This window comes from Phocoena phocoena, chromosome 15 (assembly GCF_963924675.1).
Source record: "Phocoena phocoena chromosome 15, mPhoPho1.1, whole genome shotgun sequence".
Classification (NCBI taxonomy): Eukaryota; Metazoa; Chordata; class Mammalia; order Artiodactyla; family Phocoenidae; genus Phocoena; species Phocoena phocoena.
In genome coordinates, this window is record NC_089233.1 from 7,306,258 (window position 1) to 7,323,460 (window position 17,203).

The 17,203-nt window shown below is 58.4% G+C and overlaps 3 protein-coding genes across 3 annotated transcripts; all 3 read right to left on the reverse strand.

Moving 5' to 3' along the window:
- Positions 1-1,993: 1,993 nt before the first annotated feature.
- Positions 1,994-8,032, reverse strand: NAT16 (N-acetyltransferase 16 (putative)). The gene is given in 5 exon segments (XM_065892364.1): positions 1,994-2,425; positions 2,428-2,568; positions 3,188-3,412; positions 6,836-7,118; positions 8,028-8,032. Coding segments are annotated over 5 exon segments (1,086 nt in total).
- Positions 8,033-11,125: 3,093 nt separating this feature from the next.
- On the reverse strand, positions 11,126-13,723 carry MOGAT3 (monoacylglycerol O-acyltransferase 3). Its single transcript, XM_065893352.1, is given in 9 exon segments — positions 11,126-11,280; positions 11,363-11,568; positions 12,145-12,238; positions 12,241-12,319; positions 12,625-12,827; positions 13,115-13,195; positions 13,285-13,377; positions 13,599-13,638; positions 13,640-13,723. Coding segments are annotated over 9 exon segments (1,035 nt in total).
- Positions 13,724-14,250: 527 nt separating this feature from the next.
- Positions 14,251-16,780, reverse strand: LOC136134694 (putative diacylglycerol O-acyltransferase 2-like protein DGAT2L7P). Its single transcript, XM_065892368.1, is given in 7 exon segments — positions 14,251-14,438; positions 14,697-14,847; positions 14,942-15,108; positions 15,283-15,369; positions 15,372-15,486; positions 15,596-15,687; positions 16,765-16,780. Coding segments are annotated over 7 exon segments (816 nt in total).
- Between the last annotated feature and the right edge of the window lie 423 nt (positions 16,781-17,203).

Genomic DNA, 17,203 nt, shown 5'->3' on the forward strand with positions numbered 1-17,203 from the left:
GCGCCCCCGCGTGGTACTTTTCGGGATCGCAGTCTCCGCCGCTTCGGAGCTCTGCTCCCGCGGGGCGGCGCCCAGGCTCCCTCCACCTCTTCCCGCTCCGTGCGGTGCCCACCCAGGAATGGGGAGAAAGCAAGGGCGCTGGCCGCGAGAGAGCCGAGAGCTGGGAGTTAGATGCCTGGATCGTGGGAATGAGGCAGGCTGGTTCTGGATGCCAAGGGGAACTTGCGAGAGAGCAAGAATTTGGAGCAGCAGCGGACTCCCAGGTCCAGGGGAAAGCGAGGCCGAGGGCTAGTCCAAGCGCCGTGCCGCTGCCCGCCTCGGTTCTGAGCAATCAATTCTTTCTGCCGCTTGGCTGGTGTGGGGGGTAGGGGCGCGCAACGGCCAGCAGCCCTCCCCAGCTCCCCTCCAGGAAGTCATTAGCCCCAGTGCCACAGGGCTTAGAGATCCTCTCTGATACAGGCTGCTGGGGAAGGGGGAGAGGACAATGCAGCTCATCCCTCCCCACCGAGAAGAAGTGAAACAGACACAGAAGGTGGGCCAAGGGCCCGTTTTATTGCAATACAGCCATGGTTGAAGTGACAGGGAGGAGGGCAGCTTGGTCAGGTGCAGGAGGCAGCCAAGCAAGACACAGCAGCACAGCCGGAACGGGGGGGAAAGAGGGGAGCAGCGGCTGTCTGCTTTGTCCACCTTCTTCCACCTCCTGGCGCCCTCCTCTGTCCATGTCTTTGATTCCATCCCCAGCGAACCCTGTGCTCACTGTCCATTGTCCAACAAGAAGTTCCAGCTACAGTGAGGTTCTGAGGTATTCTCTGGGCTGGGGACACCTGGTTTCTAGTCTCTGCCAGGATACCAGCTATTGTGAGCCACTTGGAAGGCACTTGAGTCTGAGCCTCTCTCTCCTCCCTCTGCGGGAGATGTGAGGATCCCGTGTAGGAGACATCGCTGTGCAAATGCAGCTGTTACTACTTGCATTTAAATAGAAGACTGTCAAAGTCCACAAAAAGCATAAAGGAACAAGAGGATGGGAGGGGTGTCCAGAAATATCTGGAGGAGGGGGTTCCAGTCACGCTAGGAGGCAGCCCGGGTAGAAGCAGGAGACAGACTCGCACCAGGCTGAGCGACCTGCCCTCCACTACACCAGGCTCTCCACCCAGAACCCTCTGGTTCACGGGCCTGCTTCGGGCCCCTGGTTGGGGGCGTAGGGAAGGGAGTCTGCAAAATAGCACCATTGTGCAAAGTTGGAGGAAACCCCAGTCAGAGGAGGCAGCCTCAGAAAAGTGCATCACCAGAGCGTAAGCAGGGGCCAAATGGGGGTGGGGCATTATAAATCTATTTCCTTTACAGGTCCTTCTCCATATTACACACAGGGCGGGCGATGAAGAGACCATGGAGAAGGGGAGTGGAGGGGCAGACAAATGGACAACGGAGAACTAAGAGAGGTCCAGGCACGGGAGACTGAGAGGACGGTGAGGAGAGGAGCAGAGGGCAAGCTCTGGGGGCCTGAGAAAGATTGGGAGCAAGAAAAGTAATACGTATTGGGCAACTGTGCTCCTGGCCGGGTACTGGGCATTGCACACACTCTGCCAGCTTCCATCCACGACGGGGCAGGAGGGAGAAGCCACAAAGGGCAGAGTACTCTCCCAGGCTGGGGCACGGACAGGGAAAGGCTCTGAAGCTGTGAAGGAACCCATTCTTTGGCAGGGAAAGGGAATGGGTGGACAACAGAAGCGCGAGTGGCTTCCCCAAACCCGGCGGTTCAGATCAGGGTGTGGGCAACTGCATTTGGGGGCGCTAGAGTCAAGATGGCAGACAGAGATGTAAGGGGAAAAGGGAAGGGAAGGATGGACTGCGGGTAAGTGTAGGCGGCAGAGCCGACGACCGAGGGCAGGGGGAGGGGGCGGAGCTTGAAAAGAGCAGGGGCGGGGCTTTCGGGGGATACGAGGAAGGAGGTGGGTCTAAAGTGCATCTTCTCTCCCCTCCGACTGGAGAGGCCTTAGATGTCGGCCTCCAGCAGGTATTGTTCGGTATAACCCTTGACCAGCTCGAGCCCCAAGCCAGCCTGGCAGAAATCAGCCAGCTGTAACCACAGCTGGGGCGCCAGGAAGAGCTGGCACATGACGTTGAGGTGGACGAGACGCGGGGCCTGGCGCTGCAGATGCCACAGAAGCTGGCTCTGAACCTGCGCGCCTTCGCTGACGAAGGTGTAGATGTTGACGTAGCGCCACGTGCCGTTGCCGCCAGGTGGGATGGGGAAGGGGCGCGTGCCCAGCGTGAGCAAGCGCGGGCGCGCGCGGCTGTTCACGCGCCACTCCAGGCCCTTGGCCGCCAGCAGGCTCAAGTTACTCTCGCTCGGCCGGTAGGGCTGCCAGTCCTGGATGATGGTCCCGCCCGGAAGCACGTCGCGCTGCACAGAGGGCGACAGCAGGGGAGGCGTGCCACGACGCCGCCAGCCTCCGACACGGCCTCCGTGGGCAGCGGCGAGGAGGTGCCGGAGGCCCGCAGAGCCGCCAGCCGCGCGCCCAGCCCCTCCAGCAGGGCCGACACGTTGAGCTGGCCCAAAAGGATGTCCTGGGTGGGGGGGCACGAGTGATCGCGGGGCGGGCGGCGGGAGCGCTGCGAGCCCGGCTCCTCTTGGCACCGTCACTCCCACATTCACACCCACGGGCCCCCACCTGGGCCCCTCGAGGGCCGACCGTGCGGGGCCGGGTGGAGTGGGGTATGTGAGAGCATGCAGGAACCAGGGGCAAGGCCTCCGAAAACCTGGATCCCCAATGAGAGTGGAGATCAATGTGGAGTAGTCAGGGTCGTGGGGATGTGGACCCCAAGAGTGGAAGTGAGGGAAGCTGATCAGTCAGTAGGATGCGGGAGACGGAGGGGAAGGACAAAGGCTCAGATTAGGATGTTTGGGTCCCTGAAGAGAGGCGGGGACACTAAGTCGGGACGCCTGGGCTCCAGCCTCCTGGAGTAAGGATGGGGGATTTAAAGACGGGAAGTCGGAGCTGTTTGACTTTCCCTGGGCAAAAGGGCCTGGGTAAGGACTGGGAGTCCCAGGGCAGGGCTCATGGGCGCCCCCACTCGGCAGAGCCGGGAGCGAAGGAAAGCCGGCAACTGGCTGCATATAGGGTGATAAAGCCCGGAGGCCCCTGGGGGACAGGCCCGCCCATCCGAGCTCCTTTGTCCTTCTCACCTGCTTGGCGATTAGGTGGTATTGCTTCAGCTCCCGGGACCCCATCTGGTCGTCCCGGGTGAGTCGTGCCACTTTGATCCCCGGGTGCCTTCGCTTGACCAGCTGCGAGCAGAAGCGCTGCAGCATCCCAGCCACGCCCTTGCCGCACTCCCAGGGCGCCGCGCGCAGCCACTCCACCGGAGCCGTCTCCCCAGCGTCGATCACGTGCACCGACCCCAGGGCGATCTGCGGGCCGAGGCCGTTAGGGGGCCCCCGCCCCGCCTTCTCCCCTGCCAGGGCTCTCCGTTCAAAGGGCTCGCCTCTTCCCACACGCTGAGCACTCCGTCGTCACCACCCAGGGCGCTGGGCCAGACCCGGGGCCTGCCCAGGGAACTCTCCTCAGCACTTGGGTCTTGGATTCAAGAGCCCGCGGAAAGATCACTCGCGGGCGTCTCTTCCACCTCTTGAGATGCTCCATACCCCTGAGCATCAGGTCCTTGCCCACTCGCCACGCCCCCTTTCTTTGGCTCCACTCCCAGGAGCCTGCTACTCCCAGCTTCCTGTTAGCTCCGCCCCGGAGCCCATCTCTTAGCTGCTCCTGCATTCAGGCCGTCTTGTGCGAGAGTTCAGTCTACTCAGGGATCCAGACCCCATTCTAGCTGCTCCCAACCCCAGACTACCCCCTCTTCTCTGCTCCCCTCTTTCTGTGCTCGGAATTCTAAATTACAGAGGCTGTCCGGTTCCTCCGCTATTCCGAGTTCTACACATCTGCCGCGCACCCTCACTGGCTGGGCCTCTGGATCCACACGCCCTTCTCTCTCTCTTCTTTTCTTCTTTTTGGGAAATTTCTTCCTGTAATCCTTGCTTCATCTCCCACTCAGGCTACCCCTGCTCTTCCCATTCCTCAGAGTTTCCTTTTTGGGTCAATGGCCTGTGGATCTGGTACCCCCTTGGCATCCAGCTCTTCTTTTTCCCCTGCGCAGAGACGGGACAAAAGAGAAAGGCCCATCTCCAAGTCCGGATGACTCCTCATTTCCAGATCTCTCTCCTCCAGACCAACCAAATCAACCAATCAAATCCCCTCTTCTCTCTTTCAGCCAATTAGAATTGTCCACTCACATAACCTACATAAGCCTCAGTAACCAACATCCCAGGGGACACACATACCAGCTACTTTGAGGAGGGTGATTTGGGGATGATTAGACTTTTTTTTTTTTTTTTTTTACAAGAACATGACCTAGGTTTAGGAGATGGGACCAGCAGGGGCACCAAGGGGTGGGTTAGGGATAATTTTAGCTTCCATATCACAAACATATCACAAACAAGCACAGCGTGGTTCCAATACAAACACGCTTCAAAACCAGGGCTCCATCTCCCGCTTTCTCTTCAGTCTAATTCTTAGGCTTAAGGCTCTCCCAGGTAAGCTGGGGTGAGGTAAGACAGCTCAGGCCAGTATCATCAGAGGGCAGGGAGAAGCACAGGCTCAGAGGATCTTAGAGCCCCTGCTATGGCCACTAGGGACCGTCAGGTTCAACCCATTCCTTTCACAGAGAGGAAATCAATCAAGGCCCAAGATGGTTAAGATCTTGCCTAAGGTGAGTCAGCTTGGACAAAGCTGGGCTAAAAGTTAAATTTTCCCGGATCTCAGGCCAGTGGGGAGATCTCCGACCCCAGCCTGAAGAGCAAGGATAGGCATGACTGGGTCCTTGGCAGGAGTCAAAGTTTCCAAGTGCTAAGGGTTAAGCTGACTCAGAAGCAGAGATGAGATTGCGGGAGGAACACACACTGCCCTCTCCCCACCGTCAATAATTTCTATGCCAAAAATGAGCTCAGTCAGATTACTGGGGATGATGAGGCCCAGAGAGGAGCAGGTTAGCTTGTGGCTCCCATCTGGATCTCCAGACAATCTCATCAGCTGTTCATGGGTCCCTGGAACATACAAGCTGGTACTTCAGGGATATTCCAGCAATTCCCCACTGCCCCCGTAAGGGGGCAGAATGTGAGCAACTTGTAGACCGGAACACATCCTACTAGGTGCAAACATTAGGCTCCATTTTCCCTCTTACTTTCAAGATGGGGAGACTATTGCCAAAGAGTGTCTGCATCTCAGATAAAGAGGTGTGTAAGGGGAGGGGATTCCCAGGGTCACAGGAAAGAACGGGGAACTTGCTAATTCACCCTGCATCTTTCCTTCCCCGGCACTCTACTCCTATTCCCTTTGTGGGAGATGCAAAAGTTCTAAGGTCCTTCAACCCTGGAGGAGGTGGGAGCTGGGAACAAAGCAGGTCAGGGGTAACAGGCCAAGTGAAAGCAGCCAGCTGGCCCCACAGCCCTTGCTCCACACACTGATCCCTTCCCACCCTCCAATGTGGCTCCTTGAATTCTAACTCCCATTAGGTGTCTAGGCAGAGACAGAGGCAGCCCTGTGCCCCTGGGCACTATGGGAAATGTAGTCCAAGCACCCCCTGGACCAAGCTCCAGGAAAGGGGGCAGCATTTCCTTATCATCCTTGTATCCTTTCTCTCAATCTCATAAATATGAATGATCCACTCTGGCGAGAGGATGATTGGAGTCGTCGCTGGGCATGCCGGGAGCCCATCCCCCACCCATCTCTCTCCCTCCAAACACACCTGAAATATTGATGGCCCTGAGGTCGCAGCTTCTCTGAGCTGGAACACGGAGCAGAGGAAGCAGAGAGAGGAGAGGCGGAGTCAAAGAGACCGCAGCTACACAAAGCGCCCAAAGAAGAGAGCGAAAAGGACTGGAGCCGAGGCAGAAAGGAGACCAAGGCAACCTGGAGACGATGGGGGGTGGGGGAGAGGCACGGATACCAAGTCACAGACATGACACCTCGTGACACAGGGCACAGCAGATGCCAAACAAGTCCTAGCACGCGCCCCCTCCCCAAGGAGACCAGAAATAGAAAGCAGCTTGACACACCCCCTTCTCCCCGTGGTGTGTGGTGGGGAAAGGGGTCACGGGGAGGAGAAAATCAGCAGAGGCTGGAAGAGAACAGAGACTTGAGAGCAGAGGCAGGGGAGACAAGATGAAGTGAGGCAGGGGCAGGGGATGAGGAAGATGGACCAACGAACTGGGGAGAGGGGGTGCCTCAGAGGGCCACGATCATGGAGAAGGGGAGGCTGTATTGGAGGGTGGTCCCCGGTCTTTTGGGGAAGCAGGCGGGAGGGAGATCCCGAAGGAAGCTGTCTTCTAGGCAGGGGTCCCCCTGGGCGCCAGTCCCACCAGACTGGGACAGGTGGGAGCCAAATGATGATGGGAGGCCGAGGGAAAGCGCCTCTGAACACCTGGGCGAAGTCCGGTCTGAAGTTATCTGGGACGCGGGGCTGGGATGGGTTGGGCGGTAGGGGGCGCAGAGGCTCTCTTCCCCTGAGGGGCGTGGCTTTCTGCTGCCCCCATTCCGCGGGGGAGGAGCATGCCAGCCCCCCGCCCCCGGGCCTGGCTGCCCCCCTACCTCCCTCAAGCCAGGGCCAGGGACTGGCTGCTGAGAAGCCGATCGGGGCCGGCCGCGCAGACAGCGAACGGTACCTAGAGCGGGGTCACCTCGGAGCTCCGAGGGTCAAATTCCGATGACGCGCGGGGACCCGGCCGCCGCCGTCCGGTCCCGACTCGGAGTTCCGACGCGAAGGCCGAGTCTGCTCAGTCCTGCACGCGGGCTCGGACGCCTAGAGCTTCGGGATTCGGGCGGTACGCGCGGTCGCTGCTCTGCTCGGGCTCGGCCGAGGGGAGGAAACCCCAGTGATGCAGAGGAAACGTGGCGCGGATCTGGAGCGGACTAGGTTGCCACCGGGGGCTGGCGGGCGCTGGGGGTAGGCGGTGGGGCGGCGGGGCGCCTGGGAAAGCGGAGTGGCCCCTGGGCGGCGAGGTGGGCGCTGCTGGGTGGCCTCTAGCCTTGCAGACGAGAATCCGCCCCTTGTCCCGGTGGGGGGCGGGACTGAGGGTGGGGAGGCGTCTTGAGCGTCGGTGGAGGGGCCTGATTGCTGTCTTAGTTATGGCCCCGTGCCCGCAGCATCTCTATGTTGAGTCCGGGAATACCCCCCACGCCCAGTCCCCCTTCTCCGGGAGCCACGCCCCTACCTCCCGCAACGTCAGCCCCATTCTCTGACCTCCGGCTGCAAGACAAGTAACAGCGGCTGGAAAGGGGACGCGGACCCCAACACCCTGGGGACCTGGTCGGAGAAACTGATAGAGGAAATTGGAAACCCATGAAGATCAGGAAGGGTAGAGACACCAAGTGGCAGAAGCCAAGAGCTGAAAGGAGCAGAGCAAGGCCAAGACGGGTCAGCCGGGCCACCACTCCCCGGGGGTCGCCGAGCAGCCTCACGCCCCCCTCCCAGCCCTCCGCACTGGCAGGCTCAGCTCCACTCGGCCGCGGACATCTCAGCCGCGGGCATCTCACTTGCCATCAGGCAGCATGGCCCCCGCGGGGCAGCACGCAGAGAGAAAGACTTCAATGTACAGCTGGGGACACCCGAGTACAAGAACACAGACCTCTGTGCACACGGCTGGGCACACGTGCTAACCGGGTGGGTGGACGAAGGGTGGGAGGGAGAGCGCAGTGCAGACCCGGAACCGGAGTGGCTGCAGCTCTGCTGTTGACTCTGGACAAGCTGGTGACCCAGGCTCTTAACTCCTGGGGGCTCCCCACCCCGTAAAGTGAGACAAAAACACCTGCAGTTCTACCTGCAAGGAACCAGGAAAGGGATGGATGCGAACGTCCTTTAAAACCTGTAAAGTGCTGCGGAGGATGGGACGCCACCCCCTTGTCTCCACTCTCGTTCCTGCCCAGCTCCCATACCCCCCCCCCCCCCCCGCTTCCCACAGAAGTTGACCTCTCACCTACCTCATCCCAGTTTTATACTTCCCAAGATAATCACTCCATAACCTGGTAATCCCACTGGCTGTGCTAATGTGAAAAGATGGAGGATCGTGTTCCTGGACTTCCACACACAAAGCCACCCCAAGAGTTAAAGGGATCAGAGTCATCTCTTGACTTCAAGGCCAATAGGCCAATAAATGAGTCACTCAACCTTTTTTTAAAAATAAGACTTCCCCCCATTTCTGATTTTTTGAAACTGCTAACACACTGCATCTCACAAAGCTGCAGTCAAGGTGGAATACATTCCAGTGTGGGAAAGGACCTCCCGAAGTTAAAGGTGTTGGAGGAAAAAGTCACTAGTGGCCGAAAGGAGATGCGATCACACCCTAATTCCTTCTCTTTCACCGGAAGACTCCCCTCTGCCACCAGAAACGCTTGGATTGGTCCAACATTCACCTACCTCTAGTTTCCTCAACCAATCAGAATTGAAAGTTTCCCAACGTTCCAGTTTTTTCATGTCCAAGCTACAGGTGGTGTCGCATTCTTCCCTCAAAGGCTCAAATATGGTTGTCTTACTGAAATTTTATCGAATATTGTTGTTTGACCTAAATCCAATCATTTATTAGGGGTTACAAGACGGCGATATTCTTAATCTGTCATTCTGGGGTTTTGTTTCCCCCCCAAGCTGGAATATGCCTATAAAAGGAAACTTGTTCTCTTCTACTGTGATTACCCTTAGAGATAGTTTGTTGAAGGAAAGACCGGATAAATGCTTACATTTTCCCCTTTATTTGTTAACTGTTCAAATAATGTGGTGGTTCCTCAGCACCCTTCAGTGGTGATCAATTACTACTTTCAGACCGTTATGAACACACTGATGTTAAACAGGCTTAATGTGGTGCGATCCAATGCTGTTATTGCCCTTATTAATGTTGAAGCTAGCCAACTTTTTTGATAAATTGATGTTTTAAAGCGACACAGAGGATCGTGCTAGATCTTCAGGAAGCACTACGTGGATGCAGAGCACGTTGGCTGGTCAAGGGAAGTGCGTCTTAGAAATTCCCCTCTGGGGACTTTCCTGGCGGTCCAGTGGTTAAAACTCCGCGTTTCCAATGCCGGGGCCGGGGAGCTGCTTCGATCCCTGGTCTGGGAATTAAGATCCCACATGCCACGGGGTGAGGCAAGAAAAAAAAATCCCCTCCAGATGACAAAGAAGGGCAGGGTCCCTCCTGCGCAAGGGGAAGCCTGAGCAAAGCCCAAAGCTGAGAAACAGCCTGCTTTGCAAGAACAAGCAATTCTGGGTTGCACCCATCCTGTAGGTAGGGGCTGGCCAGCCAGGGGAGGGCTTTAAACAGGAGAGCGACAGGTTGGCCTTGTGAGTAGAGGTTGCCCTCTGGTGGCCACATGGACAATGGCAGGGAAGGAAGAAGGCCTGCCAGGAGGCAATGAGCGGTGCCCCTAAGGCATATATTCATATATTTGTAAGTTAGACTCTTCCAGATAGGAGGAGAAACCACACAGTGTTGGGGGTTATTATCCAGATACACGTCAGGAGAAATGGGACAGGTAACCTTGACGGCTCTGTACTGTGGAGTCCAGAGCTCTTCAAACTACAATAGATCCTTTAGGCAGTTTAGTGATCCATCTTTTCTCTGTGCACGTGGCACCGGCACTTCCCCAAAGAGAAGATCCCATAGCAAATGTTTGTCACCGCCCAACCTGGAACATTCTTTGTCTAATTTGCACAAAGTCCACGTCTCGGTGGATGCAGCCCCCAGGCAAAAGCAGACAGCACTTTTGTGTGTCTGGTACCCTGTGTGTCTACAGGGTAGGGCTCTGTTTGTGGGGTGCCTCAAATGCTGTGCTGAGGAGTTCACACCTTCTGACAATGAGGATCCGGTCCCAGTGAACAGGAGGAATGACATGATGAAAACAGTGTTTTAGGGAGAGCATCTTGCCAGCGTGAGAAGGTGTTAGATGGGAGATGAGAGGCAAGACCCCTCCTCTCTGAGGAGTGGTCCCAGAGGAAGTCCACGGGAGGGATGGGGGCCTGGAGTAAGAGAAGCAGCTAAGAAGCACTTAGAAGAAGACAGGAGGCCAGGAAGTGTGACTGGGGTTCTGGAAGGTGGGGAGAGAGGAAGGCGGTGAGGGTGATTCTGGCATCCCTAGCATGTTACCGGGGAATGATAACGTCTGGTGGCAGTGGGCAGTGCAGGATATTAAGCTCCTCGGATACGCAGATGCTATGTTTTGTTTACAGATGGGTTGGCTTTTCAGGGCTGCAAGGACTAGCAGTAGGGGAGGACCCACTGGGGCTGGAGCTCTGGAAGAATGACCAGAAATAGGTCTGTAGAAGAGCCCACATTAGGGTCTGCATGGGTGGCAGGTGAGTGGGGATAGCCCCGGGCGCAGGGCTGAAGTCTGACCCAGTGGGATTCTCACTGTCTGGGGCTGGAGCTTCCGAAACAGCTGTAATGATGCTGTAATGGACCCTAACCTCCTCCAGCCTGCTGGGTCGACTCCTCTACCCATTCAAAAGGCTCGTCCCCAGCCCAGCCCCATCCAAGTGCTGACCGCTCTCTTCTTTCTCTGAAAAGGCTTCCAGATGTTTCCTCCTGGCTCCATCCTGGGTGAGTGGGCACCCACCCAGCAGAGAAATCCAAGGGTAGAGATGGGTGGGAGGACGATGGCTGACAGTTCCCCTCACTCCATACACAAGGACGCCAGTGCAGCCGTCCCACGAGCCTGAGTACATCTCATTCACTTCCCAGGACAACCCCGTCTCTGTTCAGTGGATGAAAAATCAAGCCGTGCCCTTGTGATCTGTGCACTTCTCTGTGTTGTATTTCAATAAAAATTAGAAACCCTGCAACTCTGAAGTAGGTAGCCCCGTGTTATAACGAGGAAACTGAGGTTTGAAAAGCTTAAGTGACTTGGATAAGGCTACGGTCAGTTGCTGGTGGAGCTGAGAATCCGATGGTGGGCATCCGATCCTATGAAGTAGTGGTGTGAGAGAACTACCTTTTATTGGTGCAGTAGCATGGCAGTAGGTGGGGGTCTCAGGGCACTGGGATCGGGGGCTGGTGGGGCTGGTGAGTGTGGGGGGAGGGGTAAGGCCGGGGCTAGATGAAGGTGGGGCGAGTGGAAGCTGGGACACTGCAGCTTTCCTTGTGCTCGTCAAACAGCTGCTCCAGAGCCTTCACGTAGAGCACGTGAGAGTGGTCAACCTGTTCCTCGGTGGGCCCGAGACACTGGGGCACCGGGATGGGGCAGCCCACTGAGGGGAGAGGGGAGACACAGGTGACGTGCTTCTTACGAAGCTGATGGCAGCCTTCTCCCCTGGAGACGGGCACACTCACCCACAGTGGTCATGGGCCTGGAGAAGGGCCCCAGGCCCCAGGAGTCGGCTAAGAGACCACAGCCCCAGAAGATGCAAGGAGAAAAGCCCAGGAGCTTCTTGAAGCCCAGCATCTTCTAGCACAGATGCTGCCACAAGTCTGGGGCAAAAGCCTTAACTCTGAAGATATCATTCTCCCCAAAGGAGTACACGGGCACCAGAGAAGTGCTGGGAAGGGGCGGCAAGAGAGAAGACGGGGTGGTCAGATCAGTGTCTCAAGGAGTGCCCCAAATTCCTCCCTCGCGTGATTCCACTTCCCAAGGCCATTTGAAGCAAATGACGGTGGCTACAAAAGAGATCTGAAAGAGGGATTTACATTTCTTGAGGAAAGACTGTGTACTGGGCCTTCCTATATACATCTTCTCACACAGTCTACAACTGCAACATGGTGGCCAGGTAGGTATTAACCCTATTTCACAAGTAAGGAAGCGTGCAAGCATTTGCCTTTGAGAGGGTGTCATAAAAGAATTTGAACCAAGGGCGTCTGAGCCCCGGGGTCCTGTGACTTGCACTGTGATCCTGTCTCTCTCCGCCTGGGAGGAAGCCTGGGGAACTGGCACCGGTGCTTGGCACAGAGGAAACACTCAAGGGGCAAGAGCGCCCTCTAGGTGTGGTCACGGTGTAAGCTCTGGGGACACACAGGCCCACCTACAGGGGTGCGGTGTGTAGGGACAGACAGTGTAGACCCCCAGATGCACTGTGACTTCTGAATATTCAGGGCAGCACCCCTGGGCACCCACTCACACATGCCTCAGTGCCAGGTGGACAAAGCCTTTCCGATTCTGGACAGTGAGGCAGTGCTCTCCTGGGACGGCATACAGGGACTCGTGGGCCCCCTAACCAGGATGACCACAGCCTGCCCGACGTGAGGCTGTGACAGAATAAAAGCCAGGCTCTGGCGGTTCACGGAACATCCTCCTGCAGGCACGAGGAGGTGTGGGAACAGTCACTACCCCGTCCTTGGCTCCCTAGTCCCTTACCCCACCCCTTAGCCTAGGAAGGGTGAGCCCCCCATCCCTTTCCTTCCAAGCTCCCCTACCCCTGTGCCCATGTCAGTGTGGCCTACAGCACCTCTCCAGCAAGGATGCAGGACGCTTGCTCCAAAGCCATTCACTGACGCCCACTGTGAGGCTGGCCAATGTTCAAGCCAGGTCCCTGGGCTGAATGGTGGGTGGGGGCCACTGTGGGGGGTGGCTGCCTCCTCCCCTTAGCTCAAGACTCATCAAAGGATAGAAGGTAGCCTCGGTAGACTGGGAAATGGAAGAGGCCATTCAGCATGGCCGTCAAGGGCCGAAGCCTGGGGAACTGCTGGGAGAAGCTGGAGCTCTCAGTGGAGAAGTTACAGAGGATTCCCATGGCCATGAGCCCATGTGGGTGAGCGACCAGCAGGTAGTTCCGGTCAGGGGGCAGCTCTACTGTTTTCACCGGTTTTGGGGGCAGTGGGCGGGATGAGGGGAAGAAAGCATAGACAGCAGGATACCAGCTGAACAGAATTCCCTCCACACCAACAGACTTAACTTAGGGTTAGAGTTCAAGGTCCTACGATGGGGTCAAGGGCACAAGGGGCCCCCTCTGGGACACCATCCCACCCCTCCCCCACTGCCTGAACTTAGGCCGCTGGGGGGCTCAGACTCCAGCATAGGGAGGGGTGAGTAGGGGGGGTACATAGGGGAAAGGGAGGAACCAGAGCATCTCCTTGGAGGGTGGCCTGTTGCCTTAATGGGAAAATAATCCCTTAGGTGCTTCCAAACAGTGCAGTTCCTCATCCACTCAGAACGCCTTCCTCCTTGGGCAGACAGATGAGGGTGGGAGAGTTCCTGGAGGCACCATTTATCACCTCTCACTACTTGGGTCCTTGTTTAGTGCTCACCTGGGGGGCGGGGTGTGTGTCCCGGTCCAGGAAGAACCACACCAAGTAGAGAACAGAGAAATACCAGAGCGACGTGAAGAGGAGGAAGAGAAGGGAACAGAAGGGGCCTGGGGGAAACATGGGAAAGAAAAATGAACTACAGCTTTTGAAACTCCCGTGGCTCCTCCCCTCCACCCTCACCAATGAGATCACTGGCCATCTCCCAGCTGGACCTCTGGCCCCTCCCCCTTCCCTTGACCCTCGGACATCCTGGCAGGTGGGGCTCCAGCCTTTCTCCCCCCACCCTCCCCCTTGTCTCCTTCCCCAGTGGACCCCGGGCACCACTCACCCGTGAAGAGGAAAGTGCGCACGTAGCAGTAGGCGCTCAGTATAGCAGGCGCTCAGTACTTCTAGCCGCCGCTTCTTCAGGGTTTTCATACTGCGGGAGGGCGGCGGGGCTGTGGAGACTCCCATTCGCTCCCGTTCTGCCAGCAGGGCTCCAGGACCCGGAGGACAAACGATGAAGATTTCGGTACGAGCCGGGGAAGCCTTTCTCGTCTGAGTGGCCACGCCCCTGGGGCCTCCCGGGGTTGCTTGTAGAGGGCTGTGTGGATGGGGAGACCTTGGGATCCGGAGCGCCACAGGTCTTCACACACTGATCTTTGAACTCCAGACGGTAGGTCTGGGCTGGTCGCTGGGCGGAGCTGGGAGCCGGGCTAGGGGCCGTGCGTTGGAGGTCCACCCCCGCGTGCATTAGGAATCGTTGTGGGGAGCGGTCGCAGAAGAAGCCGGAGAGCCCACCGACTGGGTCCCAGACGAGACTCTTTGATCTCGAGTGCGGCCGGCAGATACTGGACGCGCGCCCCGGGTGTGTTTGCGGGTCTCCGGGAGTGTCTAGTCCCCTCCGAGGCCCGGCCAGGCGCGCGGCCTTGCCCCGCCAAGTACAAACACACACACACCGCAGGTCTGTACCCACCTTTAATTTCAGTCCCCACCCGCAGTCACCGAGGGCACCGGTAGGGGCCGGCGGCGCGTCTAGGTGGGGGGAGGTGCCTGTCGGCGGGGACGCCAGAGCGCGCCATGTGCTCTTTCAACAGCTGCTTGAGCCGCTCCAAGTAGACCTCGTGCTGCGCGTCCACCTGCGCCCGGCTGGGCCGCGGGGTTCGCTGCGCCGGGATCGGGGCCCCCACTGTGGGCGGAACAGGAGGCCAGAGGGATGGTCGCTAGCAGCCGCCCGCAGGTCACCTCGCTCGCCGCGATTAACTGGGACAGAGTTCAGGGCTGGCGCGTTTGCCAAAGGCAGCCTGGAGGCGTGGCCGGAATCCAGGATTTCACGCCCCAACCGGGGGGACCTTCACCTCCGGCGCGGGGAGGGTGCAGAGGCCTTCAGCCGGGGAGAAGCAGGCGGGCGGGCCGGATAGCGGAGCGGGTAGAGGCCGGGGCTCGCCGACGGTGTGGATGGGCGTGCGGAAGGGCAGGAGGAGGCCCCGGGGGCCGTGGAACAACGGCAGGGCCACTCTCAGCAGTGGCTGCAGCGCTTCCTGTGTCCTTCGCACCCATGAGCCCGGCGGGTTCGGGAACTGCTGGATGAGCTAGTTCTCCCCGAAAGAGAAGACTGGCACGAGGGAGGCCCTGGGGGAGCAACTGACTCCAGACCCCGCCCGGCGCGCGCTGCGCTCCCTCCCGGGCAGCGCTGCCCTCTTCCAGCGCCAACTTGACAAATCTCTTCTGATTCCGGATTCGCAAGCTCAGCGCTCCGGGCTTTGCCTCCCACGCCTCCAGGGGCCCTCCCACGGCCAGGAGGCCCCCGGGCAGGGACAAGAGATAGGAGGCGCTGGCCTTGTCCGAGGGCACTGATCCTGCGAGAGAGGGCGGAGGCCGGGGGACCTGACGCCTGATTCTTCCAGAAAAGAGGGCGCAGGGCTCTGGGAAAGTAAGTAGAGGTGGGACCAAGTGCCCGCATGCGGGAGGAGGAGGGCAGTTAGGAGGTGACAGCAGGGACTGGGGCTTCTGAGACCCAGCGCTCTCCTCACCAGCACACATGATGTAGTCCCTGAAGACAGGGAGCTGGAACCAACAGGGCAGCGTGAGCAGGTGGGGCTGGAGGTGAGGGAAGAGGTGGAGAAGCCAGTGGCCTCTGTGCAGAAGTTGCTGCAGGCCCCGCTGACCAGGACCCCGTGAGGGTGGAAGCCAAAGAGGTAGTTCCAGGAGGGATCCGGATCTGCGCTTTTAACCAGCTGGGGGACACCCCACTGGGGAGCTGACATTGGACTTCGGGGGTGAAGGTCCCGAGAGTCCATTCTGAAGCCCTGCTCCCAGCCAGCTCACCGTTCCCGAGCGCCTCGCCGAGATGGGGAGGTGGTCACGGATATGTCTCTGGATGGCCCAGTTGCGGACCCAGGCAGAGCAGCGGCCCCCTGCCCCAGGTGTGTTTCTATCTCCACGGAGTCAGACCAGGTCGAGGACCGCTAGGATCCAGGCCCGGCCCAGGAATACAGGAGCAAGGCAGCCAGGCACACCTGGGAGGGAGGTGGTGGCGGTGCGTGGGGGGTTGTGGGGACTCAGGATCCAGAGGTTCGAGTCCCAGGTCCCCCGTTTTCCCCCTTCCCTGTTCCATGGTTTCAGGCGCATCTGTCCAATCTACATCTTTCTCCCTCTCTCCACCCCACAGACCCCTGCCCTGCCTCCCTCCCTCCCGTACTGGAATGGGGAAGCAGAGTGCCAGGCGCAGGGTTCCTCAGGTCTTCAGGGACTCAGTGAGCCCCCCAAAAGGGGAAGACCCATTGCAGGACGGCAAACACTTGGAGGCCCCGGAAGAGGTGGCTGGAGGAGGATGCAGAGGGGAGTCACCCAGGAGCCACCACGGCAGTGAAGCGTACCTTCTTTGACCCAACCCACTGGTCCTGACCCCTGGCCTGGGTTCTGCCCTCGCTTCCGCCCCCGCTGCTGACCTGCACATTGGAGCATTGTGAACCCCGGCATGGAAGGGTTAACCACTATTTGGGCTCACAGGGCTGTGACCAGTAGGACCGAAAGGAAAGACCAGGGCTGTGGCTTGGAGCCTCGGGGTGAGGAAGGTGTTTAACTTTGTGGAAGTCAGGACCGGCTCCCTGTGAGGAGCAGGGTTGGGAGAGGTCTGGGCCAGCGGGGGTTGCCATGTGTGTGTACCCCGAAGTGCAGAGCTCCCCATTTGTCACCCGGACCTGGCGCCTAAACGGTAGGTGACCTGCAGGAGGATATATTCCCTAAGGAGTAGCTTAGGCCTCTGTGGGGAGACCTTCAGAGGGAAGGGTTTTATGGGAGAGGCTAAGGATTGGGGAACCCCTCCAAGAGAGAGCCCACTGGTCTGTGGGCATATCCTCCAGTGGGCTGGGGCCAGTCCTCACTGTGACCGTGGCCCTGTTTAACATTGACCAGAGGCCTGCAGAGCCAGCACTTTTTCCAGGTCAGGGAACGTCACTTGTTTTTGGGTTTTTTTGGCTGTACCTTGCCTTGTGGGATCTTAGTTCCCTCACCAGGGATGGAACCCATGGTCCCTGCAGTGCAAGCCAGGAGTCCTAACCACTGGACCACTAGAAGTCCCGGTAAAAAAAAAAAAAGTCCCAGTCTTGTCTTCTGCAAGGCTGCTTCCCATCACGCCTCTTCCAGGAAGCTTTCCTGGGCTGACCCTTAGGATTCCCCTCTCCTGATTCCACCTAACAGCTTAGACGCAAGAAGCCACAGTAGGGTTCCAGCCTGTCTTCCCTCAAAGAACACATGCCCCCAGGGGGACTTACTTCCCCAGCAATGTCCCTGGAGCTCAGCTTACGGCTGTGCCGCCCCACACGTCATGCACTGGAGAAGATGCCATCAGGTGAGGAGAGAATCGGGGAGGAGAGCTTGGGGGCTTTGCACGGGTGGGGATGGGGGGTTCTCACCTCAGCCCAACAAGGGAAGTCCTTCTTTCGGTCTGGC